This window comes from Vitis vinifera, chromosome 8, assembly GCF_030704535.1.
Source record: "Vitis vinifera cultivar Pinot Noir 40024 chromosome 8, ASM3070453v1".
In the NCBI taxonomy this organism is placed as follows: domain Eukaryota; kingdom Viridiplantae; phylum Streptophyta; class Magnoliopsida; order Vitales; family Vitaceae; genus Vitis; species Vitis vinifera.
Window position 1 is genome coordinate 18,851,143 of NC_081812.1, and position 17,809 is coordinate 18,868,951.

General features: G+C 34.4%; 2 protein-coding genes across 2 annotated transcripts; both read left to right on the forward strand.

The window, feature by feature from the left end:
• Nucleotides 1–1,242: 1,242 nt before the first annotated feature.
• Nucleotides 1,243–11,247, forward strand: LOC100264776 (pleiotropic drug resistance protein 2). Its single transcript, XM_010655751.3, has 20 exons — nt 1,243–2,238; nt 2,344–2,464; nt 3,189–3,277; nt 3,587–3,671; nt 3,780–4,070; nt 4,159–4,249; nt 4,776–5,676; nt 5,808–5,968; nt 6,138–6,241; nt 6,425–6,590; nt 6,682–6,768; nt 7,235–7,371; nt 7,857–8,189; nt 8,321–8,611; nt 8,726–8,809; nt 8,972–9,105; nt 9,207–9,434; nt 9,722–9,893; nt 10,112–10,366; nt 10,768–11,247. The coding sequence occupies exons 1-20, from the start codon at nt 1,883–1,885 to the stop codon at nt 11,035–11,037; spliced, it is 4,356 nt and encodes a 1,451-aa protein (XP_010654053.1). The 5' UTR covers nt 1,243–1,882; the 3' UTR covers nt 11,038–11,247.
• A 2,827-nt stretch (nt 11,248–14,074) lies between these two features.
• On the forward strand, nt 14,075–16,270 carry LOC100261391 (tyrosine-protein phosphatase RLPH2). The gene is made up of 4 exons (XM_002283214.4): nt 14,075–14,747; nt 15,177–15,244; nt 15,462–15,641; nt 15,844–16,270. Exons 1-4 carry the CDS (start codon nt 14,201–14,203, stop codon nt 16,012–16,014), a joined length of 966 nt encoding a protein of 321 aa, XP_002283250.1. The 5' UTR covers nt 14,075–14,200; the 3' UTR covers nt 16,015–16,270.
• Nucleotides 16,271–17,809: the final 1,539 nt, after the last annotated feature.

The window sequence follows — 17,809 nt, forward strand, 5'->3', positions numbered from 1 at the left end:
ATATATTTTAATTTTATTAAAACAATTGGCACTATATTTAATATAAATATAATTAGTCAATTAAAATTAAATATAAATAAAATATATTTATTTAAAATAAATAAATTATAAAAGTCTATTTAGAAAAAAAATAAAAATTATTATATTAATTAATAATTTTTTATATATTATATGTAAGTGGTATATAAGATCACATATATATAAAAGTTTAATTTAACTTTAAAATTTATCACATTTTTTTTAAATATATAAATAAATTATTATCATATCGATATGATATTATGAACTTAAATTAAAATATGATAAATTTTAAACTTAAATTGAACTTATATACATGTAATATTATATACCACTTATATATAGTATATAAAAAATTATTAATTAATATAATAATTTATATTATTTGTTTTTTAATAGACTTTTATAAATTATTATATTTAAATATATTTATATTAAATATAGTGCCTATTGTTTTAATAAAATTTTAAAAATTATTTTTATATCAAATTAAAAATATTAATTATTTAATTTCATATATTATCATTTTTAAATAATAAAATAAGTTTATTTAAAATTAAAATAATATAATAATTTTATTTAACAAATTAAAGTTATATATAAATATATATAAAATTAAAACTCACTACGACTTTTAAAAAAAGTCAAAATTGTAATTATCAATTACAATTTTAAACTTCTTGACGAATACGAGCCGAAAAGTTTAAAACCGCCAAGGTCGATGTTTGGCTTTAGTACAAGCAAATGATGTTTGAACTTTGAAGCCATTCTCTCGCTTCTAGAAGACAGCCAGGATCCGGTGCGATGCTAGTTATGTAAAGTTGTAAACCACATCCGAAACACCACTTACAAGCCGGTAGATGCACCCAACTAGTGAACATTAGACAATCTTTTTGACATCGTACAACTACTGAGGTCACGCGCTTCAAACAACTGCATTTCACGTCCCGACTCATATCGCAACTTTTTGTGTGCTCTTGGTTTTCCTTTTCCCCTCGCTGGGACATGTGCTGCTAACTTTCCAAGTAGTTGGGCAGAGCCGGACCAAAAAAATTTACTTTTGTATGGTTCTTAGTGCAAACAAAACAGAGAATTCCAAATCTGTGATTTAATCCTCGAAATATCAGTACGTCTAAATCCCTAAACTTTTACAGTTTGGTTAAATTTTTTTCCTTTTTTTCTTATAAGAAAAGACGTTGCCTTTTAGAAGCGTTTTGATAGATAAATCCCGGAGGTTGCGGTTGAGGCCATGTTAAGCGCATATCCTTCGATTTCTAACAATTTAGGGAACAGAGGCAATGCCGGCCAGGAATGGTAATATAATAATCATTGATTTATTACGAACCAAGCAAATGGAGCTGTGGGAGCAGTCTCATGACGGCGTTCAAAGTTCCAAGGAAAGATAAGTGAGAGTAGGGAATGAAATAGGAGGGGTCAGTGGTTTCTTAAAGCGAAAGGTCACTCCCACTGCAGGCACCTTTATTCAAACATTTTCGAGCTAGCCAAGCTGGTGGGAAAATTGACTCCATCGTCACTTGGTCCGATAAACTTGTGTGTTTGGTTCCTTCAAGGCCTTTTTTATTTCCTGAATTCCGCATCTCATATTCTCACTGTTTCAGTACCAATTTGTAAGTTTTCCACGGCCCTTTGAAGTCACGCTGCGCATACAAGTAAGTTTTTCCGGCCTGGACTTGCCGGTGCGACGGTCACCACCATGGTATAGACGTCGAGGGAAGAGTAGATTCGATATTTCTGAGATTTTGTTGTACTCAGTTGGTCTGGGATTTGGTTGAGATTTATAAATCATTGGAGTCTGTTGTGGCATTAACTTTTCGGGGTTCGTTTTTTATTTGATTTCATCGTAATGGCGTCGGCTTTGGCCGGAGATGATCTGGCGAGATCCACGAGTAGCCGGCGGAGTTGGGCGTCCTCGAGTTTCCGGGAGGTGTGGACTGCGCCACCGGATGTGTTTAACCGGAGCGGACGCCAGGACGACGAGGAAGAGCTCCGGTGGGCGGCGATAGAAAGGCTTCCGACGTATGATCGATTGCGTAGGGGCATGCTTAGGCAAGTTCTTGATAATGGAAGAGTTGTGACCGATGACGTTGATGTCACCAAGCTTGGGGTTCAAGATAAGAAGCAATTAATGGAAAGTATTCTCAAGGTCGTTGAAGATGATAATGAGAAGTTCCTTCACAGGCTTAGAGACCGTACTGATAGGTGAATTTCGTGATCAATCTGTTTCTTCTTTATTATTGTTTTTTTTAGCTTTAATTTGATATGGATATTTCAACTTTTTAAAAATAATTTTTTTGGGTGATTCAGAGTGGGAATCGAGACTCCAAAGATTGAAGTCCGGTATCAAAATTTATCCATTGAAGGAGACGTGTATGTCGGGAGTAGAGCACTTCCTACTCTCCTTAATGCTACTTTGAACACAATAGAGGTAGTATTTTCCTTTTATTTATTTATTTATTATTTCCTCTCAATCTTTGTTTTGCTGTTCAGAGAATTGGTGAGGAAAATAGAGACCATTGAATCTCAATTTTCATTTTATGTTTTATGTTGTTTATGTATCCTAAAGAACTGAAGAACTCTCCTCGGCTCAATTGAGATGTGGTTTGTATTTCCTCAGCTCCAAAACATTTTTGATCTAAAAGTGCAGTTTCTTTTCTTTCTATTGCAAATTCTCTTAATCAAGTGAGGGTTAATGATTCAGATTTTTTTTTTCTTAGCCTTAATGTCCTTATAGTTTTCCTTAACAGTCCCAAGGATGCGAAAAAAACAAAAGAATTTTATGCAAGTGAGAGGTTATTCTGTATGTTCAATCACAGAGGACTCAATTTTGTCAACAAGGGTTTGTTTGTCCAGCTGCCAACGGTATTGTCAGTATCGTCATGGCCTTTGTCCTGTTCTTTAGTTTTCTTGGGTGGACATTATTATATAAAATGTTTTGAAAATATTAGGTAAACTGAATCTGAAAGATATTATTTGACTTAGAATTTTAGATTTCTTACTTACTTTTTACAGTTTTATTTGATTGCGAAGAAGCTAGATTTTTTGAGTTTATATATATATACATACACACATGACTTAGATGGATAAACTGAAATGGTTAGTGTTGCTCTGAAAACTGATTTGCCTCTATTTTAATTTGTCATGGACAACAGGCAGTTCTCGGATTGATTCACCTTGCACCATCTAAGAAACGAAAAATCCAGATACTTAAAGATGTTAGTGGAATAGTAAAACCGTCAAGGTAACTTTGAAGTTATAAAGATTTTCCTTCTTCCATTTTGGGTAGGGAAATGATGTTTGCTAACTTAACCTTTACTGAATTTATAGGAAACAAGCAAACATTGCAAAATATTTAATATTGCATTGGGTCTTGTATTTGGAAAGTGTTACCTTAGCAATTCCATTCTGTACTTTATTAATGCTACTCTTCAGCTTACTGATAAAAAAATGTTGAGTTGTTGTCTTCTTGAATGAATCAGATGGTTTTCATTTTCTGCCTTGCAACGGCCTTTACACATCATTTTTTAATATTTGATATGGTGATTTTCAGAATGACCCTTCTGCTGGGCCCTCCAAGCTCAGGGAAAACAACATTATTGTTGGCACTTGCAGGGAAGCTTGATCATGATTTAAAGGTGTGTTACCAAATATTGTTTACCATTATCATTTGTCCATGCAGTTGCATAAGCATTTTGAGGTTTATATTTTCCTTATGCCTACTGATAACTTGGAGCTATGAACAGGTATCTGGGAAAGTCACCTACTGTGGTCATGAATTGGATGAATTTATTCCTCAGAGAACCTGTGCTTATATTAGCCAACATGATCTTCACCATGGAGAGATGACAGTAAGAGAGACATTAGATTTTTCAGGACGGTGTTTGGGGGTTGGTACAAGATATGAAATGCTTGCAGAACTCTCAAGACGAGAGAGAGAAGCAGGAATTAAACCAGATCCTGAGATTGATGCATTCATGAAAGCCACAGCCATGTCTGGCCAAGAAACTAGTTTGGTTACAGATTATGTTCTCAAGGTTCACTTTCCCCATATCAAGTTGGTGCACCTCTTTTCTTATTTAACAAGATAAATACTGAAATTTAATTCTTAAGAATTTCTAACAGATTCTTGGATTGGACATCTGTGCTGATATCATGGTTGGTGACGACATGAGAAGGGGTATTTCTGGTGGACAAAAGAAGCGTGTCACTACTGGTACGTTTTCAAGACGGTTGTTTTCTTCACACACGATACAATGTTTTAACTTCATTTTTGTTTGTTAAGCAAAACCATAAATTGCTCCGTATAGAATTCTGACTCTCCTTGAATTCTCTTATGTTCCTGTTTCTTGTTAATTTAACAGTAGTCATTTTATTCTTGTTTTCTGATTTCTAATTATTCTTTTAGTTTAAATGCTTATCAATTCATGTTGCTTTATGGATCTTTTCCAATGGATGAATCAATTCAGAGGTGTTTAGCACTGGATTCAGATATAGGAATTCTTTCTGTGCACAATACTATTTGGTGATATTCTCAGCTAATGGTCAAAATAATCACTCAATATTTGTGGAAAATCAAGTACTCTCTATTCCTGATTTTAATAGCACAGAAGCACTTATCTCTTGCCCCATTAATTTAGTGGTTAATTGGTTGTCTGTTCTGTCATGGATATTGCAGTTTGTTTATTAACATTTTTAGATACTCATTGCAGTCTAATAGTGTTTCATTTAACTGGGTGCAGGGGAAATGCTGGTTGGACCAGCAAAAGTTCTTTTAATGGATGAAATATCTACAGGGTTGGACAGTTCCACCACTTTCCAGATTGTCAAGTTCATGAGGCAAATGGTTCATATTATGGATGTAACTATGATCATTTCTCTTCTACAGCCTGCACCTGAGACATATGATCTCTTTGATGACATTATACTACTTTCAGATGGCCAGATTGTCTACCAAGGTCCCCGTGAGAATGTCCTCGAGTTCTTTGAATACATGGGTTTTAGATGCCCCGAAAGAAAAGGTGTTGCTGACTTTCTGCAGGAAGTTACTTCCAAGAAGGACCAAGAACAGTATTGGTATAAAAGGAACCAACCTTATACTCATGCCTCAGTTCCTGACTTCGTGGAGGCCTTCAATTCTTTCCATGTCGGTCAACAGCTTTCTGCAGAGCTTAGTGTTCCTTATGATAAGACCAGAACCCACCCAGCTGCTCTGGTGACTGAGAAGTATGGTATCTCCAATTATGAACTCTTCAAGGCTTGCTTCGCAAGGGAGTGGCTGCTAATGAAGCGTAACTCATTTGTGTACATATTCAAGACCACCCAGATCACAATCATGTCTTTGATCGCTTTGACTGTGTTCTTGAGGACACAAATGCCACATGGAACTCTAGCAGATGGAGGAAAGTTTTTTGGGGCACTGTTTTTCAGTCTCATTAATGTGATGTTCAATGGGATGGCAGAGCTTGCAATGACTGTTTTCAGGCTTCCTGTCTTCTTTAAACAGAGGGATTTCTTATTCTATCCTGCATGGGCTTTTGCCTTGCCAATTTGGGTCCTTCGGATCCCTCTATCATTTATGGAATCAGGGATATGGATCATTCTTACCTATTACACAATTGGGTTTGCTCCGGCTGCCAGCAGGTGGATCAAATGTTTCTCTTTTCTAGTGCATGCCATTTCTTGGCATTATCTGTTTTTAGTGATCATTTAGATTTACTACTAGATGACACCCCTGAATTCCTTTTACTGATGTGGCACATCCGTCATTTTAGGTTTTTCCGACAGTTCCTGGCATTCTTTGGTATACATCAGATGGCTCTTTCCCTGTTTCGGTTCATTGCTGCAGTGGGAAGGACACAGGTTGTTGCAAACACCCTCGGTACCTTCACCCTGCTAATGGTTTTTGTGCTTGGAGGATTCATCATTTCCAAAAGTAAGTAGTGATCTCCTTTCACTCAGGTCTTTTTTTGTTGAACCAAGCTGTCTCCCCATACTGGTGGATGTTATTTGATATTTGGTGAAAATATTGGATTTTCTTTGTGGTTGTTAGCTTTGTTGGGAAATCAAATTAGTATTAGTATTTCTTTTCTTTGTGCCTGCAGATGACATTGAGCCATTTATGATATGGGGATACTATATTTCTCCCATGATGTATGGTCAGAATGCCATAGTCATGAATGAATTTCTCGATAAAAGATGGGCCGCTGTAAGATCTCTGACTAGTTTGAAAAACTTGTTAATTTTTTCTTTTTAGTTTGAATCTCTTCTTTTGTTTATTCTCATTGCGATGCAGTACATAAGTGTGTTCAAATCTAATCTTTGTTAGTGATCGCTAATGTTCCAACCCATAAGCCATCATTAAAATTTATTATACATTGTCTCAATGCAGCCTAATACAGACTCCAGATTCAATGAACCTACAGTGGGGAAAGTCCTTCTCAAGTCCAGAGGCTTTTTCGTGGATGAATATTGGTTTTGGATTTGTGTTGTAGCACTTTTGGCATTTTCTCTTCTCTTTAATGTTTTATTTGTTGCAGCATTGACATTCTTGAATCGTAAGTAACCTTATCTTTTTATCATGTTTCTTGTTTGAAAGTAAAAAATTCCAGTGTTGACGATCCTTTTTTTCTGAAAACCAAATTTCAGCTTTGGGTGATACAAAAAATGCAATCTTGAATGAGGAAGATGACAAAAATAAGAATAAGGCATCCTCTGGACAGCACAGCACTGAAGGTTTGGGCCTATATGCTTTCCTCGAAAACATTCAGAGGCAGAACTTCAATATTTTTATTATGTAACAACCATGAGCTATTTTCAAGACTTTTTGTATCTGTTGGCCTCCCTTTACCTACAACAAGGGTTCATCATGTGTTAAATTACTCTACTTGTTTAATGAAAAAGAGGTTGTCTACTGAAGAAATCATAAAAGGAGCCAGAAAAAAGGAAGTGGATTTCCTAAAAAGAAATTTTTTCTTATTAAAAATAGAATAAATTTTTGTGCTTTTGAATTAATATTACAGCTCCTGTCCAATAAGCATTCACTTTCACCTTAGACCAAGAAAGAAAGAGTAAAGATGTTGCAATATTAAGATCCTAAGACTTGAAACAATAGAGCATTGTACTTGAACCAGCAGAACATTGTATTAACTCCCGTGGTCATCTTCTTCTGATTGTCTGACAATTTTGTAAATAATTACAGGCACTGATATGGCAGTTATAAATTCTTCAGAAATTGTTGGTTCTGCAGAAAATGCACCCAAAAGGGGAATGGTTTTGCCCTTCCAACCCCTCTCACTTGCATTCGAGCATGTGAATTACTTTGTGGATATGCCTGCTGTAAGTCACTCTTTTACAAATACTCCATTCTCTAGTGTTTATAGACATGATTGCATTTTGAATATTTTTAATAGTCTGCTTTGAAAAATATGGTATCTTGGGAAGTTAGACAATTACCTTTTTATAACCATGATAAGTGCCTCTATATCTTTTGAGAAATATGTTTTCTCATTATCAAGCATCTCTATCCATATTCATAAACTTATCTAGTCTGACACTCCTGCTGGGCTGTACAAAGTGATCTTAAAGAAAACTAATATCAGTAAGAAAATACTAAATTGATCATCTATTTCATTTCCACCAATTTAAATGATTAAAATCTGATTTTTATATTTGTTCTTTTAGTTTATTCCCCTTTCTAAAGTTTGCGTAGAAAATCAAATGGTTCACACTGTTAAATAATATCCAATGCGAGTTCTTGTTGGAAAGAAGAATTTGACTGTAGAAGTGAACATTGAGGTGAAAAGTTTGGTCTTCCATACCAGGAAATGAAGAGTCAAGGGGTTGAAGAAGACCGGCTGCAATTGCTGCGAGATGTTAGTGGTGCATTCAGACCAGGGATATTGACAGCACTAGTGGGTGTAAGTGGTGCTGGGAAAACCACCTTGATGGATGTGTTAGCAGGAAGGAAGACTGGTGGCTATATTGAAGGAAGTATCAGCATTTCTGGTTACCCAAAGAATCAAAAAACATTTGCTCGGGTTAGTGGTTACTGTGAACAGAATGACATTCATTCACCCTATGTTACTGTTCATGAATCACTTCTTTACTCGGCTTGGCTTCGTCTTTCTTCAGACGTTGATACACAAACACGAAAGGTATGCTACCTGATCACTAAGGCTTATCTCTTTCTAAGCTTTCATGGAATTTTACTGACTTTCTATTATCTAACAATCCTATTTTGGTTTCTCTCTCTTTCTTTCTCTCTTTTCTCTCATTTGTTCGATAGATGTTTGTTGAGGAAGTAATGGAATTAGTTGAGCTCAAACCGCTGAGGGATTCTTTAGTTGGGCTTCCTGGAGTAGATGGTCTTTCAACAGAACAGAGGAAGAGACTGACAATCGCTGTAGAGTTGGTTGCTAACCCCTCAATTATTTTCATGGATGAACCAACATCAGGTCTTGATGCTAGAGCTGCAGCCATTGTCATGCGAACTGTGAGAAATACAGTGGATACTGGAAGAACTGTTGTCTGCACAATTCACCAGCCAAGCATAGACATTTTTGAAGCTTTTGATGAGGTATTGGTTGATTTCAACAATTTCTTTTTTTTTTTTTTTCTTGAAGTTTGTTATTTCCATGTTTCTCGATGCTGTTATTGTGCTTATTTCAACTTGATATTGGGATTGTTGCAGCTACTGTTGATGAAGAGGGGAGGGCAAGTTATTTATGCTGGACCTCTTGGTCGCCACTCTCACAAACTTGTAGAATATTTTGAAGTAAGTGATAATTATTTTTTCCCTGTTATTTTGCTTGGACCATTAGCAACCAAACCAAAATGTTTTGTGTCTATGCATGCTCTATGTTCCCTTTCTCACCAAGTAGCAAGTTTTTAACTGCAAGGAGTTACAGGGCTGACTGATATCTTTAAATTGCTATAGGCTATTCCTGGGGTTCCTAAGATTAAGGAGGGTTCCAATCCTGCTACATGGATGCTTGTGGTCAGTGCTTCCTCAGTTGAGGCTCAGATGGAAGTGGATTTTGCCGAAATATATGCCAACTCCTCCCTTTATCAGTAAGTTAAATGCAATACTGTTAGTTGGCAATGATTGTCTTCTAACATCCCTTCTGCTTTTAGATTCAATGTTCTTATTTATTCCCTCGATACACTTTCAGGAGGAATCAGGAACTTATTAAAGAGCTCAGTACTCCACCACCAGCGTCTAAGGATCTTTACTTCCCAACTGAATTCTCCCAACCATTTAGCACACAGTGCAAGGCCTGTTTCTGGAAACAGCATTGGTCTTACTGGAGGAACCCACAGTATAACGCTATACGGTTCTTCATGACGATAGTCATTGGTGCTTTATTTGGTGTTATCTTCTGGAACAAAGGAGAGCAGACGTGAGTTATTAATATCACCATTCTTTTTATCCTTTTTTGGTTGGCATCATTATTGTTTCCTTTTCAACAAAAGTTTTATAGATGAGCAAAATTCTTGATGGTGATTACTGTCTAGAATTGAAATTGTAGTTGTACCATGTAGTCAATTTGGTTTTGGCATACTGTCAAAAGGAACTTAAAATTTCCTTCATTGTAATTACTCTAGGAGCTTAAAATATTCTATTTCTTCTGCTGGCTGAGAATTTGGTATGAGCATATGTAATTAACGGAAATTATTTTAATAACAGGACCAAACAACAAGATCTAATGAATCTTTTGGGAGCTATGTATGCTGCTGTACTTTTTCTTGGAGCTACGAATGCTTCTGCAGTGCAGTCTATTGTTGCTATTGAGAGAACAGTTTTCTATCGTGAAAGAGCAGCTGGAATGTATTCTCCACTGCCTTACGCATTTGCTCAGGTAACTCAGCACAATTGTTCTCCATTTTTTTCCGGGTGGGAGCTGAAACTGATTGTGCTTATTTTTCTCCTAGTACTTTGAGGGAAAAGCAAATGAAAATTACTTGTTAACTAAGAAGATGAACGATATTATTTTGTAAAATAATGGAAATAATAGAACCCTGTCATACATTTTAATAGTTGATTGAAGAACTATTCCTTATCCTTCATGTTCTGCAGGTGTCCATAGAGGCAATCTATGTTGCAATTCAAACTATTGTCTACACTCTTCTTCTTTACTCCATGATTGGGTTTGACTGGAAGGTGGGCAAGTTCCTGTGGTTCTACTACTACATATTGATGTGCTTCATCTACTTCACAATGTATGGGATGATGGTTGTTGCACTGACTCCTGGCCACCAAATTGCTGCCATTGTTATGTCCTTCTTCTTGAGCTTCTGGAATCTGTTCTCTGGTTTTCTCATTCCTAGGCCAGTAAGTGATCTCAACCACATGTCATTTCCTATATATGCTGGAAAATGGAAGTCATATGGATTCATCACTTAAAAACCCAAATTCACTATTTTTCTTCGTGGGGGAGTGTGGGTTGTCCGGACTTATTTATACCTGATTTTCATTAAACTTACATAACTCTGCTATTATTGCATATACTTTACCAAGTCACGAATTCTAAAAAACATGGCAATGACTGCAAATAATTCCAATTTATTTGCAAGGCAAATTTTTGAGCCATGCCAGAATGATGACACTTGTTTTATTCGGTTCTAAAATCCATGTCTTAGACATTTTTCACTATATTTAACGATTAATGTTCCTAAATTTTGAATACATGTCTCTGCTCAAAAACTAAAGTTTCCTCCATTCCACTACTGCAGCAAATTCCGGTGTGGTGGAGATGGTATTACTGGGCCTCTCCTGTGGCATGGACACTTTATGGCCTAGTGACCTCTCAAGTGGGAGATAAAAATGCGCTACTGGAGGTACCTGGATCAGGGAACGTGCCATTGAAGCTGTTCCTTAAAGAAAGCTTGGGCTTTGAGTATGACTTCCTCCCAGCTGTTGCGGTGGCCCATGTTGTCTGGGTGGCCCTCTTCTTCTTCGTCTTTGCCTATGGCATCAGATTCCTCAACTTCCAAAGGAGATAACAAGCTTCAGTCCTGATCGCGCTAGCGTTAGAATTATCCATACCGTAGTAACTCAATTGTGGTGTAATTACTCACAGAGGGAGGCGATCAAAACAGCCACCTCTGTTTCTTCTGCTTTGTGTATTATCATTCTTTATTTCTAATTTTCCACCACAACCACATAATATACAAACGAATGCATTAATATAAATGAATATTTATGTTTTTACTTGTTGCCGTGTACTCTTTATGTAATCCCATCATTCATGTATTCTGTCTCCTCTCCATTTAGATCACTCTCCCATTGAAGAACATTATGAGCTGACTACAATCCTTGGTGTGATCAAATGCTTGGGCAATCGGTTATGTGACCACTAAACAATTCCAAGAAAACATTTTGGACGCTGCGGACAAATGGGCAATTGATTAATCATCACCCAAGTAGTCATGCTCAAAATGTTGCGCCCTCGAGTGTTCCAAGCAGTTTACATTTTCTACTCCTATGCCTTAATAATTCTTGGAAACTCGTTAAGTCTAAAAATCTCTCCAAAAAGTCCTAAATTTAAAAGAAAAAAAAAATGTAAGATAAATTTAACAAAAATATAAGAGTTTGTTTAGCCCAGTGATTTTAAAACAATAATTTTTTATTTTTAAAAACAAAAAATTGTTTGACTTTTATTCTTTAGAAACCGTGTTTAAAAATAAAGTGAAACAAATAACAATTTTTAAAAGAAAAAAAAAGAGTAAACAATGTTTTCACCGTTCTTAAAAACAAAAGAAAAACATAAAAACTGAAAAAAAAAACCATTGAAAACAAATAAAATTAAATATGATATCACTCAATTTTTCTCACGTCTAAAAATTTAAAAAATGAGTTTTTTAAATTACATGTACTTTTCAGAATTTTTTTTAACTTTTCTAAAATTTTTCATTAAACAAATATATTTCAAATCAAACTATACTTTGTACATAAATTTTATTAATTTTAAAAAATAATTTGAAACTCAAAACCCATTTAATTAATACTAAAATGTTATGAAACTCAATAGTGTTAGTAAGTCATACCAAAATTTATTTTGAATATCTATGTTATATATATTAGTAAATTTTTTAGGCAAGCAAACTTCAAATTAAATAAGACTTGATGCATTTGATTTATTAAAAAGAATTTAGTTATTTTTTAAAATAATTTAAACTTAAATAGTAAATCAATTAATAGGAAAAATTTATGGACAAAAATTGATTTAAAACAACCTTATTATTTATCTTTTACATAAATTTATTTTTTTATATTTTTTGACTAGGCAAATGAACTCAAAATCAAAGAAAACTTAATGCATTGGATTCATTAATAATAATAAAAATTAATGAATAAAAAATGGTTTAAAATGATTTTATTGTTTTTATTTTATATTAAATATTTATTTTTTGATTTTTTTCCCAAATGAATTCCAAACTAAATAAGACTTAGAGTACGTTTGACAGTGATTTTAGGAAGTGTTTTTAAAATTTTTAATGTTTAAAATTTGTTATTTCTCAAATATTAAAATAAATTAGAAACACTTCCTAAAATCAATATAAAACATACTCTTAACGAGTTTAGTAATATTTAAAAATAACTTAAAACTCAACTAATGATCCATCAATACAAAAAATTTATGGATAAAAATGAGTCTAAAATTATTTTATTGTTTATCTTCTACATAAAATCATTATTTTCTAATTTTTTTAATGAAGCAAATAAGTTCAAAATTAAACAAGATTTAACGTGTTGGATTCGTTAATAAGTTTGATAATTTTTAAAAATAATTTCAAACTTAAATAATAAACTCATTAATATCATAAATTTATGGATAAAAATTGGTTTACAATGACTTTATTATTTTTATTTGCACATAATTATATTTTTATAAATTTTCTCATTATAAAAATAAACTTCAAATCAATTGACACTTTGTGTTAAATTTATTAATGTGTTTAACATTTTTTTTTAAATAATTTGGAACTTAAAAAATAGATTTAATCAATAAAAAAATTATAGATCAAAACAAATATATTATTAGTCATGACTTTATTATTTTTCTATACAATAAATATACTTTTTGAATTTAGGTAAATATATTATAAATTAAGTAATATGTAATTAATAATTTAAAATTTTTAATGAATTTTTTAATTTTTAAGAATAATTTTGAATTTAAAAAACCTAATTATAAATTAAATCAAAACATTTTAAAATATTATTTTCATAATTTAGTACCACATGTGCACATTATATAAAAATAAAATATGGTGTACCATTCTCATTGATGATGATAGATATTTATATAATTCAAACTCTATCTTCTACTCTAATTCAAATTATATATTATTTTTCAATTCAAACTAATATATAATAAATAGATAAATATCAATATTTAAATTAAGAATAAGATACATATAAAATAAAAAACTTGACTCATGTAAAAAAATTAAATTTGATTGATTATTCATTTTAAATAAAATATTGTTAAAAATTATTATTCATTTTTAATAAAAAAAGTACAAAGATGTTAATGTCCTTATATTTTTAACATATTCTAAAATAGTATACCTTTTTATAAAAAAGAAATTATGATTTTATTATAATATTATTATTATACACATTTTACTAAAAATTATTATTATTTAAATAATTACAAAACTATTTTTATTTTTAATAAGATTTCGATTAAATTTAATTTATATTATATAAGTTTAATTTGTAATATTTTTATAAAACCAAATGTGAAAAATTATTTTTAAAAACAATTTATCCAAATAAGTTTTTTTATTTTTTTATTTTTAAAAACAAATTACCAAATAACCTTATTTTTATAAAACACTACAAAATTGATTTTTTTCCTTAATTTAGAAACAAATTTTAAAAACAAGTTTTAAAAAAATATGGTCTTATTTTTTAAAAAATATGATCAAACGGATCCTAATTTTTCATGATAAAGAACAAATCCCATGGTAAAAAATTTCTACTCCTATGCCTTAATAATTCTTGGAAGCTGGTTAAGTCTAAAAATCTCTTAAGAAACTCCCAAATTTCAAAAAGAGTATAAGATAGGCTTAACAAAAATATGCCCAAATGGATAACCAACGACCTCTTTCATTCAACGGTTAATCCTTGCTCTGGCTGTCAGGCGAGCCATCCAGAATGGAAGGCCGAAATGGTGGTGTTGAGGAACACTCCATTCCCAGAAAACCCAGACTGGTCTGCTGCATCGGTGACATCCATGGATTCATCACCAAGCTCCAAAATCTCTGGTCCAATCTCGAAACCCTAATCGACCCAGTTGATTTCCAGACTGCCCTCATCATTTTCTTGGGCGATTACTGCGACCGCGGTCCTGATACACGAGAGGTTATCGACTTCTTGATCTCGCTTCGCTCCAATTACCCGAACCAATCCCACGTTTTTCTCTCAGGAAACCACGACTTCGCCTTCGCGGCGTTCGTTGGAGTTTTGCCTCCGCCGCCGGATGGGTCGGAGTTTTCGGAGACGTGGAAGGAGTATACATCGAGTGAAGAGAGGGAAGGGTGGTTTAAGGGTGATGGGTATGAGAACATGCATTTACAGGGAAGGAGGTGGGCCGGCACAATTAAAGTTAAATTCAATGTTACTAAGGGCACTGAGTATCAGGGTTCTATTTATGATGCTAGACTGACATTTGAATCTTATGGTGTTCCCCATGGTTCTGCTGGTATAATATCATCCTTACATGTTATGCTATAGGTTCTTCTGTTAGGTATCATGTTTAGTAGATATTCATTTTCAAATGAGTCATTATGTCTGATTGGTATGATTGTTGGATCTTCATTTCTGAAGGGGTTCTTGTATTTGATTAGTGTTGTGTGTGGTTATTCAATATTAATGGGTTATTAGATTTGATTATTCATTCCTATTTTTTCAATTTCCTTAGTGTGAATCTTATATGTGCAATGCTGAATGGGTTCTTATTTTCTATTTTTATGATTTTTGGCTATTCAATGTTAATCTTTTGCTTGTATACTATGAGTTTTAGTTATTCAATGTCGAGTGTGTTATTGTGTTTGGTCAGTATGATTCTTTGTCATTCAATTATGCTTTGGTTGTACTAGTTTTGATTTGAGAAAGTAATGTATGTATGCAGATTTGGTTAAGGCAGTTCCTGATGAACACAAGAAGTTTCTTGCTGACATGGTCTGGGTCCATGAAGAGGTCAGACCTGTTCTCTACCCTGTTTTATCTTACTATTGATGATCCTGATAAGCATTCGGTATGTGATTTGATGTGAATTGTAGGAAATAAGCTGAAATGGGTTGTTCTGTTACCTCTTCTTTTACATTTTTAGCACATTGATAAGGAGATTATTTGTAATTTTTATATGAATTTATAGGAAAGAAACTGAATGAAAGTAGGTCTTTGCCTTTTCCAGGATGATGTGTGTATACAGACTGAGGAAGGAATTAAACATTGTAAATTGATTGCTGTGCATGCTGGTCTAGAGAGAGATGAAGCAGTTGATGAGCAATTGAAAACGTTGAAAGCCAAGGACACCCGGGTGCCCAAGGTGGGGCCTCTCAGTGGGAGGGCAAGTGTATGGGAAATCCCAAAGGTGAGGGTTCACCAAATCCTGCATTTCTTCTTGACTGATTCAGAGTCTCAGACCAGGCATTTCATCTTGCAGTAGTCACAAGCAATTAATTTTGTTGATCACGATATGACTTTCTGTTCTGCAAATGGCTAAATATTTTAGAATGTCATTCTTACGATATGGAACCTATTAAAGGTCAGACATGTTATGTTTATATTTGTAGGAGCTGACAGAGAAACCAACCATTGTGGTAAGTGGTCACCATGGAAAACTCCACATTGAAGGCCTAAGACTGATTATTGATGAAGGTGGTGGACTGGAGCAAAATCCAGTGGCTGCAGTTGTGCTTCCCTCGATGCAGGTCGTTCGTGATACTGATAAGTTGGCAAAATAGCTTGTCCATATGCTCTCTAATTCAGCCAAGGATACGATCATGTTCATGCTATGGAGCAGATGTAACCAATTAAATTGTTTTTACGATATATAATAATACTAGAATCATCTAGTTTGGTTCTTCAGCAATCCTTACCTTTTATGTTGTGAAATTGGTTGGGCGAATTAGTGACAATGTCTACCATCATCCCGTATCATATGTGGTGGTCCTGGGTAGTTAATCAATAAAGTCATTACCAAATTAGTTTCCAGTTGAATTTACTGTCCAAAATATAGTGTTGTAGCACTACAGAGTCAACATGCTAGCAAGTCTTCCTCGGATGCCTATCACTGTAAGGTAACTACAACCAAAACAAAAATACAAAGAGAGAGAAACGATAACGGATGTGTAGACCCCCATTTTGGGGTGTATTTTTGCAGGTGTTATTTTGCCACGTGGAAGAACCTTAGAGATCCACGTGTTGCCCCAGGATTGGCCATTAGGAAATCATAGTAGTGGGCTAAAGAAACAATGAGAGAACGACACGTGTTGGGGGGAATATTCTTGGAAACGGTTTTGAAGATTTGAGAGCAGCAGGCTGTTAGGGAGGAGAGCATTTTTGTTGCTGGATAGAGAGGAGGGGGGAACCTTGAGGGAGATGACCAGGGAAGCAAGGCTGCTTGAGGGAGAGGAGAAAAATTTAAGACAGCTTGGGAAGGGAGATAGCTGGAGGGAAGAAGAAGGAGTGAAAATGGAGAGAGCTGAGTGTTCTTTGAGTGGGAATTGTTAGTTGCCGGAGTTAAGAGGGACATTCATTTGTGGTGGTCATTTTTGGAGGGTTTCAGGGAAGAAGAAAAACCGGAGGGCAGTTCGTGGATTTTCTGGGGAACTTTTGGAGCAAGAACAGTTAGAAATCCATCACACTTTGCTGGAGAGGAGCACTTTCAGGTATGATTATTATGGATTTCACATTCATTTCAACCGGTATGCTTCTTTTCTCTTTTTCTGTTGGTTCTTGAGTGTTGTTTGTTGATTGGGAGTAGACATCAAATGCTACATGTGTATTTCAACTGATCTCTAGGTTGGTTTGGTTGTGTTATGGCGTGTTCATATCCCTCACTTATTTGAATTTTTGTTGAAGATTACTTTGGCCTTGTTTCAGTTTCCCCATGAGATGTCTGCAAACGTGTTTTGATTTCCATTTAATATTCGTTTGGTTTCACTCATCCACATTTAAGCCCGTTGATTAGAGTATGAAACAGGGCTTTGTTCGATGATTTGTTATTTCATTTTTCTTTTCACAATCCATGCTCTGTTCTTGTTCACTCTCTGTTTTAGTGCCTACTTCTGTTGAGAGTGTTAGACTGTGCACATCCTTTTGTTTTATTCTTGGTTTGCACATCAAACGATGCCTCCTGGGGTCTTTATCATGTTTCTGTTTCCTGTTTGGTTCACCGGTCAAAGGCAAAACATCAATATCACCATCATCACAGTCCTCCAAGGGTTTCAGTGAGAAGAGCTTACATTCCAGAAGTCTCACATGACCAACAATGCATGCGGTTGACTCAAGGTTTAAAGGAGAGATTATTTGTTCACTTCCAGAGTGAGGAAAGTATTGATGCAGCTGGGGTTCAAGAAAAAGAAAAGAAAAGAAAAGAAAAGAATAAAAAATTGATTGGAACTTGGTAAGGTTGATGGTTCTAATTTCTCGCACTGCTCATCTTAGTAGTATGGCATTTTTGCAAGAGCTGTTTGAGAAAGAAATCTGTGGATAACCAGTTTGGGAAATTGGTGAATTGAGTGGAAATGGCAGTAG

Coding starts and splice junctions, on each gene's coding strand:
- LOC100261391 (XM_002283214.4), top strand. CDS start 14,201: ATGGAAGGCCGAAATGGTGGTGTTGAGGAACACTCCATTCCCAGAAAA. Junction 14,748..15,176: donor TGTTCCCCATGGTTCTGCTG/GTATAATATCAT, acceptor GTATGTATGCAG/ATTTGGTTAAGGCAGTTCCT. Junction 15,245..15,461: donor TGGTCTGGGTCCATGAAGAG/GTCAGACCTGTT, acceptor TGCCTTTTCCAG/GATGATGTGTGTATACAGAC.
- LOC100264776 (XM_010655751.3), top strand. CDS start 1,883: ATGGCGTCGGCTTTGGCCGGAGATGATCTGGCGAGATCCACGAGTAGC. Junction 3,278..3,586: donor GGAATAGTAAAACCGTCAAG/GTAACTTTGAAG, acceptor GGTGATTTTCAG/AATGACCCTTCTGCTGGGCC. Junction 9,106..9,206: donor GCCAACTCCTCCCTTTATCA/GTAAGTTAAATG, acceptor ATACACTTTCAG/GAGGAATCAGGAACTTATTA.